General features: G+C 39.2%; 2 protein-coding genes across 2 annotated transcripts; both read right to left on the bottom strand.

Annotated features, from left to right (window-relative positions):
- Nucleotides 1-1699: 1699 nt before the first annotated feature.
- On the bottom strand, nt 1700-3219 carry LOC148311458 (uncharacterized). Its single transcript, XM_088256579.1, has one exon. It carries the CDS (start codon nt 3214-3216, stop codon nt 2824-2826), a length of 393 nt encoding a protein of 130 aa, XP_088112705.1. The 5' UTR covers nt 3217-3219; the 3' UTR covers nt 1700-2823.
- Nucleotides 3220-3421: 202 nt separating this feature from the next.
- LOC148311457 (uncharacterized) lies at nt 3422-6084 on the bottom strand. The gene has a single exon (XM_088256578.1). The coding sequence runs from the start codon at nt 5848-5850 to the stop codon at nt 5101-5103; it is 750 nt and encodes a 249-aa protein (XP_088112704.1). The 5' UTR covers nt 5851-6084; the 3' UTR covers nt 3422-5100.
- Between the last annotated feature and the right edge of the window lie 8857 nt (nt 6085-14941).

Below are 14941 nucleotides of genomic sequence, written 5' to 3'. Positions count from 1 at the left end.
ATTTACCCTGTCGACGATCAATTGAAGACCCTCGACGGAGTCATCAATTAAAACAGCATCATCTGCGTACTCTAGGTCGCAGAGTTTCCGGGAGGGGGAGATGGATATACCTCGGTCAGATGGTAATGACTTTCGAAGAATGAAATCCATGAGGATGATGAAGAGAAACGGTGCAAGGACGCAGCCTTGTCTGACTCCGGTAGAGACCCCAAACCAATCCGTGACAACATCGTCAACTCTCATTCGGCATTCACTATTGAGGTGAAGGGACTTAATTAGCTCCACTAATTTCGCAGGCACCCCATAAGCTTCTAGTACTTTCCAGAGTGTGGGCCTGTGCGGACTATCAAACGCTTTCTCATAGTCTACAAAACACATCGCCAGAGAACTGTTAAATTCCTGGCTCTGCTGTAGAATGTGGCGAATATTATGGATTTGATCCGCACAGGACCTGCCAGGCAGAAACCCTGCCTGGTTTTCTCTGAGCACCTGCATAATGGGGGCTCGGATTCTCTGCAAGATCACGTGGGCAAGCACCTTCCCAGGTACGCTGAGTAGCGTAATGCCGCGGTAGTTGTCACAGTTGAGTGGATCACCCTTCTTATGTAACACGGTAATCTCCCCATTTACCCAGTCTCTAGGGCATCGCTCTTCTTCCCACACACTGGACATTAATTGGTGTAAAGGGCCAATAATGCCAGTAACGCTGCATTTCAAGAATTCCGGGTGGATACCATCAACACCAGGGGCAGTCCCATTTTTCAATTTCGACACGGCAGCTATAATTTCTGCCTGTGTCGGTGGACCATCAGGTATGGCGACCGCCCGCGGAATGCTTGACGCAGCCTCCGTGGGAATATCGAGGATGATTGGAGGAGGAGGGCGATTCAAGACCCTGTGGAAATGATCACGCCATATTTCCTTTACACGATCCGCGTCAGATTCGGTAACTCCATTTGTGTTTTTCACAGCTCCAGGGGTTACCGAATTCTTTCCGCAGATCTTCCTTGTTATTTGGAATAATTTCCGCGTGTCATTTCCTTGGGCAGCATGTTCCGCCGTTACAATAAGAGAATCGAGATGACGGCGCTTATCGAGTCTGCATGATCGTTTGACTATACGATCTTGGCGCCTGTAGTCATCTCTGAGGGTGTCCAGTTGGTAGGGGTCACTTTCACTGTCCCTCAGTGCTTTTAAGTGAGCGCGCTCAGCCATCTTTCCCCAGGTCTCATCTGACATCCAATGGGGTCTTTCTCCTATCCTGGGGCCAAGAACCTCATTGGCGGAAGAGTTGAGAGCCGATTTGAGACTAGCCCACTGTGCCTCAATCGAGTCAACATTAATGGGCTGAGGATCGATGTCTTGCTGGACACGTTGTCCGACCGTTTCCTCGAATCTCAATCTTATTTATTTGCATACTGCAAAAATATTTTTCCATAAATGGTGGTCTGTGGGACTGTAAAATTTTCAATGTACATTTCCATTATCCCCTCGGGGCTTCGGTTACACGCCGCGAGCTATACATAACCGTGGAAGTTATTTGTGGCTTGTGTGCACGGGTGCATTGTCGTGCAAAAGGAGCATGCCTTTTAAAAGCTTTCCTCGCCTTGTTGCTTTAATAGCTTCTTTTAATTGATCTATAAGGGTCCGCCAAATAACTTTTTTTTTTTGAAAATGCTATAAAAAAAAAACTACTGAATATTTTCTCAGATTTCTTTTTTTATTTATAAGTACAATCCTTCCGGTTAATAATGGAAAATAATTTCATTCAAATGGCTGCCTCGGCTGGCCATGCAGTAGCCTACACGATCGGTCCAATTTTTAAGCACATTATCGATTGTGTGCAGCTGTATTTCACCAATGGCTTCACGAATATTGTCCTTTAAAGCGTCAATTGTCTCTGGCTTGTCGGCGTAACATTTATCTTTGAGGGCACCCCACAAATAATAGTCCAACGGTGTCAAATCGCAGCTCCGAGGTGGCCAAACGACATCAGCTCTGCGGCTGATAATGCGATCTTCAAAAACAGGGCGCAAAACATCGAGTGTAGCTTCGGCTGTGTGGCACGTAGCGCCGTCCTGTTGAAACCAAATGTTGCCAATATCCTCCTCTTCAATTTTTGTGAACAAAAATCCGTTCAACATGGCCCGATAACGATCGCCATTGACTGTAACGGCCACTCCTTGCTCATTTTCAAAGAAAAATGGCCCAATTATGCCTCTGGACCAAAATCCGCACCAAACAGTGACTCGTTTTGGGTGTACCGGCTTTTCAATGTATGCGTGCGGGTTTTCTGTGCCCCAAATACGACAATTTTGCTTGTTTACATACCCGCCATATATTTAGTAAAGAAGCATTGTATTCTCCCGTTACTTTCCTGATCAATTGTATGGATACCTTCTGTATCCCAAAAGATCGTCGCCATGATCTTTCCGGCCGATTGAGACACCTTATACTTCTTCGTGGAAGTTATTTGTGGAAGTCTTTAGCCTTCGGGACTATACAGTGATTCAGCAATACCGCTGGTACCCATATAATTTATATTAACTTCAAAATCCAGTGACAAATCACCCCTGCTCTGTGAACGTGTTTGCGACTGGCTCCGAGAGCGGTCGTCGAACCGGGCGTATCTCCTTGGAGTACAGTCTCTAGAGCGGCTGTCATACTGCTGATCCCCCCGGGCGTCGTGTAACTCGGATGTCTATTTCTGCATCTCCTGGAAGTCCTGGCGTAGCGACTGCTCCAGCAGTTGGATTTTCTCGTCGATATATCCCGTGATGCTGGAATCCCGTGCCGGTACCTCAGCGATGACCAGTCTAGGTTTCAGAGGTGCCTCAGGAATTGCGATGGCTTCCTGTCCCCAATCTCCTCCTGCTCCAGGAGCCGCTGTATCTTCTGCTCCTGGGTGGACGTCAATCGGCGAATTAGCTCTCTCTTGAGGTGCGCGTACGGGTCCGTCTCCGGTGGGTTGAGCAGTACATCCCGTACTTCAGCTGCATACCTCGGGTCCAGCGCCGTTATGATGTGTTGATATTTTGTTTGTTCGGTCGTCACACCTGCTGCTTCGAAATTTCGTTCTGCGATCAGGAACCAGATCTCGGGATCGTCTCGGCAGAAGGGGGGAAGTTGTACCGCCACATGTCCGATTTCGCTGGCTCCTGGCACTGGTGCTGATGCTGTCTTGACTCTCTGTGCTGCGAGTGGTCCTGTCATCATTACGTCGGTTGCTTCTCGGTGTTCAGATCACGTCGGTTGACCTTTACTCACGTCGGGGTTACCACTTTGATGGAATTGTAATGTGCGTGCAGGGGTTGGTGAATAGCAATAAACTCGTGCACAATTGTAATGTGCGTGCACGGGTTGGTGAACAGCAATAAACTCGTGCACAATTGTAATGTGCGTGCACGGGTTGGTGAACAGCAATAAACTCGTGCACAATTGTAATGTGCGTGCACGGGTTGGTGAACAGCAATAAACTCGTGCACAATTGTAATGTGCGTGCACGGGTTGGTGAACAGCAATAAACTCGTGCACAATTGTAATGTGCGTGCACGGGTTGGTGAACAGCAATAAACTCGTGCACAATTGTAATGTGCGTGCACGGGTTGGTGAACAGCAATAAACTCGTGCACAATTGTAATGTGCGTGCACGGGTTGGTGAACAGCAATAAACTCGTGCACAATTGTAATGTGCGTGCACGGGTTGGTGAACAGCAATAAACTCGTGCACAATTGTAATGTGCGTGCACGGGTTGGTGAACAGCAATAAACTCGTGCACAATTGTAATGTGCGTGCAGGGGTTGGTGAATAGCAATAAACTCGTGCACAATTGTAATGTGCGTGCAGGGGTTGGTGAATAGCAATAAACTCGTGCACAATTGTAATGTGCGTGCACGGGTTGGTGAATAGCAATAAACTCGTGCACAATTGTAATGTGCGTGCACGGGTTGGTGAACAGCAATAAACTCGTGCACAATTGTAATGTGCGTGCACGGGTTGGTGAACAGCAATAAACTCGTGCACAATTGTAATGTGCGTGCACGGGTTGGTGAACAGCAATAAACTCGTGCACAATTGTAATGTGCGTGCACGGGTTGGTGAACAGCAATAAACTCGTGCACAATTGTAATGTGCGTGCACGGGTTGGTGAACAGCAATAAACTCGTGCACAATTGTAATGTGCGTGCACGGGTTGGTGAACAGCAATAAACTCGTGCACAATTGTAATGTGCGTGCACGGGTTGGTGAACAGCAATAAACTCGTGCACAATTGTAATGTGCGTGCACGGGTTGGTGAACAGCAATAAACTCGTGCACAATTGTAATGTGCGTGCACGGGTTGGTGAACAGCAATAAACTCGTGCACAATTGTAATGTGCGTGCACGGGTTGGTGAACAGCAATAAACTCGTGCACAATTGTAATGTGCGTGCACGGGTTGGTGAACAGCAATAAACTCGTGCACAATTGTAATGTGCGTGCACGGGTTGGTGAACAGCAATAAACTCGTGCACAATTGTAATGTGCGTGCACGGGTTGGTGAACAGCAATAAACTCGTGCACAATTGTAATGTGCGTGCACGGGTTGGTGAACAGCAATAAACTCGTGCACAATTGTAATGTGCGTGCACGGGTTGGTGAACAGCAATAAACTCGTGCACAATTGTAATGTGCGTGCACGGGTTGGTGAACAGCAATAAACTCGTGCACAATTGTAATGTGCGTGCACGGGTTGGTGAATACCAATAAACTCGTGCACAATTGTACAGTCTGTCAATAAAGAGTAGAAAACAAGGGAGGGCGCCACTGTTGTTTAAATGGCAATACTAAAATAGAACACATGCTGGAAATGTAAAGCTGTGTATCCTACAATTTTGTAAAATATTAACTACACAAAAATATTTTTTCATTGCAATATAGATAGGTACCCACTGATCTCAAAATTAAATGAAATACAATAAATAACATACAAACATAAGTTAATAGTAAAATATTGTTATTATCGAAACATAGAGTAAAGATAGAATTGTTAATGTTTTTTAACACGAGTTCGTAGAAAAAAATAATAACATGTAACTTTAAATATAATATAAGGTGGTTTCATGTACACGGTGACATTCCTCGTGTTTTAAAGATTTGTATAGAATACAAACGGACAGACCGACGGACACTCTTCTTTATAATGTGACCATGTTCTCCTAGTAATTCATCTATTTCGTATATGGGCTCTGGCTTGTGTTGTCTGACCAATATTAACAATGAAGGTTTCCTTAATGATGGATCAAAGGGGATGTTATTTTCTAACAGCCAATATTTGATATCATTAATTTTTGTTGCCGATGTTGGTGCTTTGTTAACAATTATAGAATGATAAGGTGCGTTATCCATAACAATTATAGATGGCTCTGAAAGATTTGGAATAAGTCTTTCCACCACCCATTTTCTGAAATTATGCCCATTCATTTCAGAGTGATAGTCTTCCTTTGTGTTATTTCCACTGAAAATCAAGAGCGCATTAGGCACGAAACCTTTTTCGCTTCCAGCGTGCACTATAATCCATCTTTTACCTTTTGAAATTTCATTCCGCACTCCACTCACATTCACCGATTGCCGACATTTTTTCAGTTTATATGAAGAATGTATATAACTTTCATCTAAATAAACAATATCTTTTCTCAGCTCTTCCGGCAACATTCTATTATCCCTAATAACTTTTAAATACGCTTCTCTCTTCGCTGCAATATTTGTTTTTTCTATAAGAATTTCACGGTTTGTCTTGAATTTTTTATATACAAAACCAATCGACATTAAGGTTTTTCTTAAATATTCGTGACTACCATCAAATTCCATGTCTTCTTTTAATACAGCTAACAAACTTCTCAACGTAGGAACTTCCTTTCGAACTGTATAAAAAAAATGTACCTTCTGACGAATAGCACTGATATCAAAATTATCTAAAGCTTTCGGGGGACGACCCTTTCTTATTTTGCCTGGAGTTTGGAATTTACCCCCATTTGTTTCACTCTCCTTGACAATTCGCCTGATAGTACTTTCTGATTTACCTGCAAAAAGATTTATAAAAAAAAAAAACTATGAGAGCCAACAATATTGTATATATATATATATATATATATATATATATATATATATATATATATATATATATATATATATATATATATATATATATATATATATATATATATATATATATATATATATATATATATATATATATATATATATATATATATACAGTGGTGCCTCACACAACGAACTTAATTCGTTCCAGGAGCAAGTTCGTTATGCGAAAAGTTCGTTATGTGAAACGCGTTTTCCCATAACAATACATGTTAAAAAAATAATTCGTTCTGTAGCATAAAATATGGTAAGATGACATAAAAAAAAGATAAATTTTTTGTTATTATTTTTATTTAGATACATCTAAAAACATAATGAAAAAAACACACATTTTTTAATTTTAAGAAATAATCGAATCTTGCACATCTTCATCCATTTTCAAAAAATGTTGAGTTTATCTTAAAAGGACGACTGCCGTGATACGTGTGCGATTTAATTCGTAATGAAGAACGATTGCTGCGATACGTGCGTAAGTTAAGCGTACTACGCAGTGACTAACGAGTCTAACGACTGCAATTAAGCGGCAGTGATCGTAGAAGATCGGGCGACTTCGTTGTAATGATGAACGATTGCTGCGACACGTGCGTAAGTTAAGCGTACTGCTCAGTGACTAACGACTGCCTGCGCGGAAGGATGCAATAAATCGGCAGTGATCGTGTGAAGTGGGCGACTTCGTTGTGTGAAGCGAAGTTCGTTGTGTGAAGCGAAGTTCGTTGTATGAATCGTGAAATGAACGAAAAGGAAGTTCGTTGTGTGCAGCGTTCGCTGTGCGAGGCGTTCGTTATGCGAGGCACCACTGTATATATATATATATATATATATATATATATATATATATATATATATATATATATATATATATATATATATGAAAATAAAATAAAATAATAAAACATGTTTGAAAAATTGAAATAAAATGCATACAAATTGTTATTATTCAAATAAAACAAAATATTTTTACTAAAAATATTTTTTTTATATATGGTTTACAGTGTTCTGCATTTACAGTGTCATTATGCTTAAAGAGAACTGTCAAAACAGCATGTAAACATAATCTCAAATAAAAAGTAATTTTCAAGTGTTTTCAAGCAACAGTGCTCAATATATCATTTCAAAGTATTACAGAATTAAAAATAAATAGCAAAAACTTGAAAACATACCAGTCATCTTGGAAGTTTGCCTATAAACGTCCGTTATATCCATTGAGATTTTTTCGGCTTTACATTCTTCCAAACAACGTTGAAAAACGTTAAAAATTACCTCCCTAGTGCCACTTTTTATTGTTTTATTCATGTTGATAATAGTTTTTATAATTAGTGAAATTTTTAAAATACATAAAGCCAATTTAAATATCAATATCACATGAAAACTCGTACGCCGACGCTAAACAAAATGTGTTTGATACTTTTGACAATTAAATATTGGTGTTGCTAGTCTACAAATTTCGTAGTTCCACTTTTAATAGTTTCTACTCTAAATTGACAAGCTGTACGTGATGTTTGTGTCCGACTAACTCTCGCGAGGACACAAGCCGGAATCTGGCTAAGTCTGGCTATGTTGGCTCCATTTCCATAGGTTAACTTCGGTTCGGATCACAGAATCGTACATTTGAACTAGGAACACTAGAGCACAGACTAAATATATAAAAATAACTTTCTTCAGCAGATTATCGACGTAGTTTCATGATAAAAACCACAAACCAGCACAAGTACGTGCGCTCGGTCGGACCGACCAAAAAAGAGTGAGTGGGGGGACTGGGTTATGTAGATCAGCGGAAGTGAAAACCTGTGGCTAGTCACGTAGGCGGAGAAAGAATCACGTGACCACTCGATGACTAATTTAAATTTGACGCGTAATACCGTTATGAGTATTACAGTATTGGGTATTAGTACGTCTGTTTGGGCCGCACTAATTTACAAATATTAAAACGGGACTGTAAACAGTCGCATAGCACAAAAAGTTTTATCCCCAATCTGTGCCTTTTTGCTGGAAGACATTGTTTAATGCGCAACTTGCCTTTGCATAAAACTAACGACTCCTCTATACAAAGATTTTTGTGAGTAAAAATTTTTGTTTAAATTGGCCGCACACTGAATCAACAAAATCTCTTACTTTGTACGCCATGTCGCCTCGTTGCTTTTCACTATCCGAGAAATGAAGCATGCTAAAGATGGATAAATACCCTATCCCTTGGCGTTGTTTCTACAAATATTCGTATCGAGGTGTACTTATCTACTGACCGATATTTATGGACTTGGGCCCTTTTTATTTGTTGCGATAAGCACGGTTAAGGCTTCCCCAACTGTGACATTTTTCCATTTTTGTAATCTGGAATTTGGAGCTCATACTTTTTTAGATTTTACACTATCGCAATAGCGGTTGGTCGCAATGTCCCGACTTAAAATAACTCAAAATAATCTAATTCACGGCTCTCTTCATTGATGAGTCACTATCTCTCGTACGCCTGACTGTTCATTGAAATTGTGTACATCTGGTTGGAAGTATAGCGAAATATGCTATATTTTGTGTTTTTGGCATATCACTCACTCCTTTCAAGAACGTCATAAATCAAAAAACTTGATTTTTCAAGAGAACGTTTTTAAAGTTTAAAAATATAATACAATACATTAAAAATAAATATCAAGCCACTTCTTGAACTTTTAACTGTGCAACAGATTTTTTTAGGTAACACCTGAAGGTTTTTCTCCATTTGAAAAATATTTAGTATATTTAAAAAAAATAATTAAACCATACCTTTTCTTCAAAATGCAAAAATAACACTTTCTGCCCTATAACGGGTAAATATTAAGTTAAAAATATGCCTCTTTTGCTGGGATACAGTACATTTTCTGGGCATTCCTAAAACATGCACAACTGAAAATTGACGATTTTTGATTTATGACGTTCTTGTGAGCGATATGTTGCCGTGTTTAATGGTCATGTGAAGGGATCACGTTTTTGGTATTAAGAAGATATGCCAGAATAATTTAAAGAATGTTTTTTTACTCACAGTTTGTTGTTTTATTTCTATAAGAGCGGACACTAAAATTATGATAATTACAAAAATACTTAATATTATAAATTTATGAATTAAAGAAGCAAAAATGAAAATCTAGATAAAAACGTCCGCTGTGTTAAACGGTGTAAGTGGCACTCGCCCTTTTGTCCTCGGCTCGCCGCGGCGTTGATTCCGCTCGGAAATCTCCGTTTTTGAATTGGTCTTGGTTCGTGTCCGTCGGCGCTGCCAATTTGACGGTGTAGCTAGATCGCCTACAGAAGTACGTCCGTTAAAGAGAACAGGTTGCTTTGGTTACAAGATCACTAGGGATCACTAACGCTTAAGAAATGACGTCCAGTAGTACGTCATTTACGTCGTTTAATCAGACTGTCACGTAAAGCCAATCGGAGCGAGGTTGGGCGGTGGCTGGATGCAGCTCATGCAGCCCGCTACCTGCATATGCTATCAGGTCTCCGAGCCCCCTTTTGTACATTGCCGATGGCTAATAGGTGACCAGTTTTAAGAACAGGTTGATTATTTGCATACTGCAAAAATATTTTTCCATAAATGGTGGGACTAAAATTTTCAATATACATTTCCATTTTTAGTCGACGGGAGGGTCTATGGCCCTTGAGAACATTTTTTTTAGACAGTCTACTGTCGGATTTGGAAATGAGTATACCTTATTTTTTAACATGCTCCATACGTTTTCTATAGGATTAAGGTCCGGAGAATTTCCTGGCCAGGGGAGCAAAGGCAGATTTTTGTTAGACAAAAATTTTAGAAGGTACTTTTTTTAGAACTTGAATTATAATTTCACTTTGCGCTTCAATTAAACGTTCAGTAGTTTTATCCAATATGGCTTGAAGTTGAATTTCAACGCTCGTTTCTGTCACAGAAATATGTTCATCCGAAGGGTAACACAACTTTTTAGACTTACAAAGACTATGATAAGGTGGAAACACTTGATGTCCCGCCTTCATTGACCACTTTCGCGTCTGTTTATAAGAGTGGTGCATTTAGAGTCCACGTAATGAGCTAATGCCTCGTCACTGTTCAACTGCCTGCCACCACAAATAACATCACCAGATTTCCTTTTTTCAGCTGATTCTGAACTTTTTTTAATGAAAGTAGCTACGTTTTTATGACCCGACAAACGATTTGCTACTTCAGCAGCTGTAGTTGACTCACTGGCACTTCGCAATCGCACTAAGCCTTCAACCCTACGTTTTTTTAGTTTTAAAAGACGAGTCTTCAAAGCTCTTTTTGCGCCTACCTTGAGGCCGACTTCCTCCAGATGATGAAGCACAGGGATGATGCATTTTTATATTAAATTTTACATCTGCGCCCTCTAACCAATTTTTATTTTTGTTTAAAAAACGGTCCGTCTTCATATTTCCCACTTTTCAGAGAATTTTGACGAAACACTTGAAATTTTTATCAGTAAATGCTTCTTTCAATCAGAAATCATATCCGTAACACTAAATTTTTTAATAATAAAATCTATTCGAGAATTTCGTTCTTCTTTCGCATGTTTCCGCCATTCTTCAAATAGTTCTATTTTCGAGAGAGAGCACTCACAATCTGAAAAAAATAAATAAATGAAAATTCCTGCTTTATGTCTTATAAAAATTATAAATCGTTGTATAGCTAAGGAATGTAGCTACACATTTTTAAAAAATTAGCCTGGATTTTTTTTTTTTTTTTGCAACAGTTTCGCTTCATACGAAATATATACACCGACACTATCTGTGGATATATCTGTAACATTGCGATTATAGCGAACATACTCATGCACAATGTGCATTGTATTCTGCGCAGAGACACTTAAAACTGCAAATTTACCATCCTTTACACGTACCCTGTAAGTGAGTACCTGTTCAATTTGTGCGTCTTCAAACTCGTTTCGCTGATGGAATAGATAAATATCGCACTTTTTGTGCCCCGACACTAAATGAGCAATTCGCTTTTGTTCATCAATACAATGATAAACGAACTGCGCTGCGACATCACGACGCAGTGCAGAATATGCCCAATAAATAGGCGATAAAACCCAATTCATCGTAATTTTGAAAGAATCCATTCTTATATTTATATACCAGATTTTATTATCAAAATTCTATTATAGCACGTCACAAGCGCAACAGCTCGAAAGATTCAAAATGTCTTCTTAATCCAATCGTGAGGATTAGTACTATCCGTGTGAGTAAAGCACCAGACAAATTGAATTTAAGTGTTAAAATAGTTACCAATAAAAGTGATTCAAATATATAAAATTCACGGTCATAGAGTAAGAAAGAATTTAACTGTTCCTTAAGAGAAATATATAATTGTTGTATCTGTTCTAAAACCCAGTTCAAAAGCGAGCCGATTGTATCTGTTAATATAATAGTAATTTCAGTTCTTACAAAATTCCAAATCTCTTTAAATCGAGAAAGTATCCATGAATCATCAGAAATTGTTGAATTGTTATTCCAATGCTCAATATTAAATATGCTGTTGTGTTTACTTCACACTCAAACGTAGTGAATGTGTCTGGACAAGTTAAATCACTCAACCGTGTAAAGGCTTCCACACAAGCACATGAATGCCAAGAAATTGGCATTGGTGTACAAACCAATTTTCTGAAATCAATATCATCACAGAGATAAGGTTTACTAATTGTATTGATTAGAATTGGCGTAGGTAAAGGTAAACCACTGTGTAACATTTGTATAATATTATTATAAAGAAACTCTCCAATTTTAACATGCGTGTCATTAATTATTAGATATGAAGTGAAATCTATTGGCGAATGCAGAACAAATTGCGGAATGAATTTATAATGAGTTGTATTTCTAAACCGATATAAATGTTTTGTAAAAATTTGAGGCGCGGTTATTGATTCCTGAACTCCATACACGTAAACTGTACTCGGTATAAGACTATAACAGCCCCAAAGTTCCGTAGACAACCGAACAAAAATTTGCTGTGTACATTCAACAGGCAAAGGACAAATCGGTTTTGAAAAGTATCCCGGTTTATAAAAGTATACACATGGTTTACCATTAGTCTTTTGCAACAAAATTAACGGTTCGTTATATAAAAATTTTGATGGATTATTATATGTGATATTCATACCAGTGTAATAGTGCGGTTTCCTTGAAAACCCGATTCTATAACCATTACTTAGGGTTAACAGCTGAAGCACCAGAAGGACCAGCATTTTTATTAGAACTGGAACTTTTATAAACGGTCCCTGCGATTTTTGCGGTATCAATCAATTCAACTTTTGTGAGAAATAAAGAAATAAAGCACACTGCAATTAGAGCACGGTAGATTACCAGTCTTACCGCTGTATAAGCAAAGAATATTAGCGCACCACAGAAATAATAATACGCAGGAATGCCACGCGTGCAAACAATTAAAATGATTACTATTAATGAAATTATTAAATTTGATTTATTTGGTTTAATTATAACAGGAATTAATATACTTAATATTGCAGAAAACTTTTCTTTAAATATTATTAGTGTTAAAACTACTGGTTTAGCAATAGTCAAGCCAAGGCGCTCTACTTTGTTAATATCCGCGTGCGCAAGCTCAGCAGTGATAAATTTACTGAGTAATTCCAAAGGTTCTTGACCAGCTTCCAAATGTTCGGCGATAGTAAAGGAGAGCACAAATAGAAACATAAGCAATGCGGCAGGGTGCGCCAAAACCAAACAAAATGCATCAAAGATGACTCGCCAGAATGGCTGACTATTATTCTTAATTATCAAATTTCTTCTCACCATTTTAATTCTCATATAATCCTCCAGGACGTAGAGAATGCCATTACAAAACTCAAATCCTACAAATCGCCTGGAAAGGACGGAATCCAAGCTGAGTTCCTAAAGAATATGACCGATGACGGCATTAAGAGGATGCACGATATATGTAATTCGGTATGGGAATCAGGAATATGGCCAACGGACTGGGTGGAATCTGTATTTATTCCGATACACAAGAAGGGTTCTACGCTAAAGTGTGAAAACTATCGAACTGTCTCACTCATCTCTCATGCCAGCAAAATATTGCTACACATATTAAAAGCAAGGCTAAAACACTACCTCGACTGGCAAATTTCAATTGAGCAAGCTGGATTCGTCAAAGGCAAGGGTACACGTGAGCAAATCTTGAACATAAGACAAATAATCGAGAAAAGTCGGGAGTTCAAGGTTCCGGTCGTACTTTGCTTTATTGATTATACAAAGGCTTTTGACTGCGTGAATTGGAATTGCCTATGGAAGGTTTTGGAAGCAATGGGTGTACCGAGACAGTTGATAGTTCTTATTCACAACTTATACGTACAAAATTTGGCATCGGTAAGAGTTGATAATTTCCTCTCAGAGTCATTTCAAGTACAAAAAGGCGTGAGACAAGGGTGTATACTGTCTCCTGATCTCTTCAATATATATGGAGAATATATAATGAGGAAAGTACTAGACGGGTGGGAAGGTGGCGTATCAGTAGGGGGCAAAAAGATCTCCAATATAAGGTTCGCAGACGACACAACGCTAATAGCCAACAATGAGGACGAAATGGCTGAACTCCTCCATAGAGTCGAAATAGAAAGCCAGCATTTAGGACTGCAAATAAACAAAAGTAAAACCAAGGTTCTTGTCATCGACCGATTCGGCACCCTGATAAGGAACAATTCTTTAAGGGATTATGAAGAAGTCGACGACTTTATCTATTTAGGTGCACTCATTTCTAAAGATGGAGGCTGTGAAGCAGAAATCCGGAGAAGAATTGGAATGGCAAAATCAGCAATGTCTAGTCTGGCGAAGATATGGAAAAATCGGTCCATACTGAGGAGAACGAAAACCCGTCTAGTGAAATCTCTTGTATTCTCCATTGCGCTGTATGGAGTGGAAACATGGACACTGAGGAAAAAGGAAAGACATATGCTGGATGTGTTTGAAATGTGGTGCTGGAGGAGGATGCTGCGCATTCCTTGGACTGCAAGACGCACAAACGTCTCCATTCTCCGCGAACTGTCAGTGACAGAAAGACTCTCCACGACTTGCAGGAAAAGGATTCTGTCCTACTTTGGGCATATCGCCAGAAAGAACGAGAAGAGTCTTGAAAAACTGGTAGTAACAGGTACAGTTGAAGGCAAGCGGGCAAGAGGACGGTCTCCAATAAGATGGACAGACCAAATAAAGGAATTAACCGGATCCTCGCTAAACGCTGCCATCAAGTTGGCCCAGGACCGGGAAGAATGGAGAGGACTTGTGCACCAAGTGCCTGACATTCCAGAAGACCACGACGCTCAGCATTGAGCAAGAAGATGAAGAAGAAGCCTGGATACATCTGGGGACAAAAAGATGCATACGTTAAAAAAATTAAAACAAAAAAAAAATTACAATTTTTAAATTAAAATAAAAAAATTCATACCCTCTAAAGTAAAATCCATTACAGCAGTAGTAATATTCTTCACTTCAAGTCTTGTAAGATGTTTTTGAAAGCACTGCAAAATAGCAACTAAATTGTTTACATAAAAGGAATAACGTTACCACTTCATTTCAACCGCTTATGACTCATCGTGACCTGGAATTGTGACTAATGGGGGGTTATTATTATCATGTTATCATCAATAAGGCGCAAGAAACTCCTTCCTTTGCATTTTATCATAGACTCATCCATACTTTGGTGTTTACTTGGGTCATAGTAACGTTTGTATGTTTCCGACAGTGTATTGAGCAAAGGTTTTATTTTATACAATTTAATAATAATTTTCTTCTCCGTGAGACGGCTGTAACAAATTGTCCTTGAGGT

Source organism: Brachycentrus maculatus, unplaced genomic scaffold (assembly GCF_059751285.1).
Source record: "Brachycentrus maculatus isolate JH-2025_06_01 unplaced genomic scaffold, ASM5975128v1 h1tg000064l, whole genome shotgun sequence".
In the NCBI taxonomy this organism is placed as follows: Eukaryota; Metazoa; Arthropoda; class Insecta; order Trichoptera; family Brachycentridae; genus Brachycentrus; species Brachycentrus maculatus.
The sequence above is the reverse complement of the archived record's forward strand: the minus strand, read 5'-3'. Positions and strand labels throughout refer to the sequence as shown.

Excerpts from the sequence above, each read along its gene's own strand:
- LOC148311457 (XM_088256578.1), bottom strand. The coding sequence starts at position 5,850 with ATGGAATTTGATGGTAGTCACGAATATTTAAGAAAAACCTTAATGTCG.
- LOC148311458 (XM_088256579.1), bottom strand. The coding sequence starts at position 3,216 with ATGATGACAGGACCACTCGCAGCACAGAGAGTCAAGACAGCATCAGCA.